The sequence below is a fragment of the Penaeus monodon genome, chromosome 28, assembly GCF_015228065.2.
Source record: "Penaeus monodon isolate SGIC_2016 chromosome 28, NSTDA_Pmon_1, whole genome shotgun sequence".
In the NCBI taxonomy this organism is placed as follows: Eukaryota; Metazoa; Arthropoda; class Malacostraca; order Decapoda; family Penaeidae; genus Penaeus; species Penaeus monodon.
This window is the reverse complement of record NC_051413.1, coordinates 33,835,205-33,836,277: the sequence shown is the minus strand read 5'-3', so window position 1 is coordinate 33,836,277 and position 1,073 is coordinate 33,835,205. Positions and strand designations below refer to the sequence as shown.

Sequence of the window (1,073 nt, the reverse complement as noted above, 5' to 3'; positions counted from 1 at the left end):
ACTTTCTCGTAAATAATTACATGAAAGTTATACTATCCCCATATATTTTCATAGAAATCTGCTTGTGTTGACTTTTCTTCAGTGACAGGAGGCCACACAAATGTTCGAAATGTAAGCTGAATAAACATTTGGATGAAGTAATTTTCTGTGCATTGGAAAAAACAATCCTAATATTCATAATTAATCTCAAAATGTTTCACTGCTGAGTGACCACATGAATCGATGCTGCGAATAACTCTTGCATAATTGAGCATGCGCAGATATGCTGGGCACAATGTTGGGAGAAAAAAAATAGCAGTAATTCTCACAGAAATGGTCAAAATTTCTTTCGGACAGTGTTGTCATATGTATTCCAGCTTTTAACAAAATTTCTGATTTCATTGCAGTATCACGAAAGTTGTAAATAAAGATTTATTTTTGTTTATGATTGCATGTTTCTAATTCTTAACGTTGTGTGACGTAATCCTATTCACCAGCAGATACTAATAAAGTTATGTTTGTAATTGGTGGAGAAGTTATGCAGTTTTCCTTAGTAAGGTTATACCTCGTATACACTACGTATATTAAAACGAAACCTGTCGTTTAGCATTCTGAAAATAATGATCTTCTGTTCTGGGTATATTTCTGATTACTTTTGATATGCGATTCGCTTCTGATGACAACAATAACGTGTTAGTGTTGTCGTTACAATCGCCATTATCCTCCTATCATTATTCCTGTTAATATAGTCATTCTCATCATCCTCATCAACGAAGTCGTAACCACTCAGCCTCCGTGAACCGAAGACCCTATTTCTGGGATTCGTCGTTCTGCATGTGAATCCAAAGGAACCCGGTCTAGGACCGTCGACTATGCACAAGGGAAGAGTAAATGTATCGTAGGCATTTTATACATTTATTGATAATTTGATATGGTACAAAATGTACATCAGAAGAGGTTCTTGTGTGACGTGAATATCTGCGGCTTCGCGCCGGCTTCAAGGCTTAATAGTCAGCCTTGACCACGGCGGCTGGCACGGCATGGACGGCTGGCACGGCGTTGTGGACGGCCACCGAGTGGACTGTGTGGCGGAA

The 1,073-nt window shown here is 38.7% G+C and overlaps 1 protein-coding gene across 1 annotated transcript in view; it reads right to left on the bottom strand.

Annotated features, from left to right (window-relative positions):
* Positions 1-880: 880 nt before the first annotated feature.
* The window catches only part of LOC119590993 (cuticle protein 16.5-like), a 2,116-nt gene continuing 1,923 nt past the window's right edge, over positions 881-1,073 (bottom strand). Inside the window, 1 exon segment of the mRNA XM_037939726.1 lies at positions 881-1,073. This exon segment is cut by the window's right edge and continues 548 nt beyond it. Coding sequence (XP_037795654.1) covers positions 984-1,073 — 90 coding nt within the window. The 3' untranslated portion in view covers positions 881-983.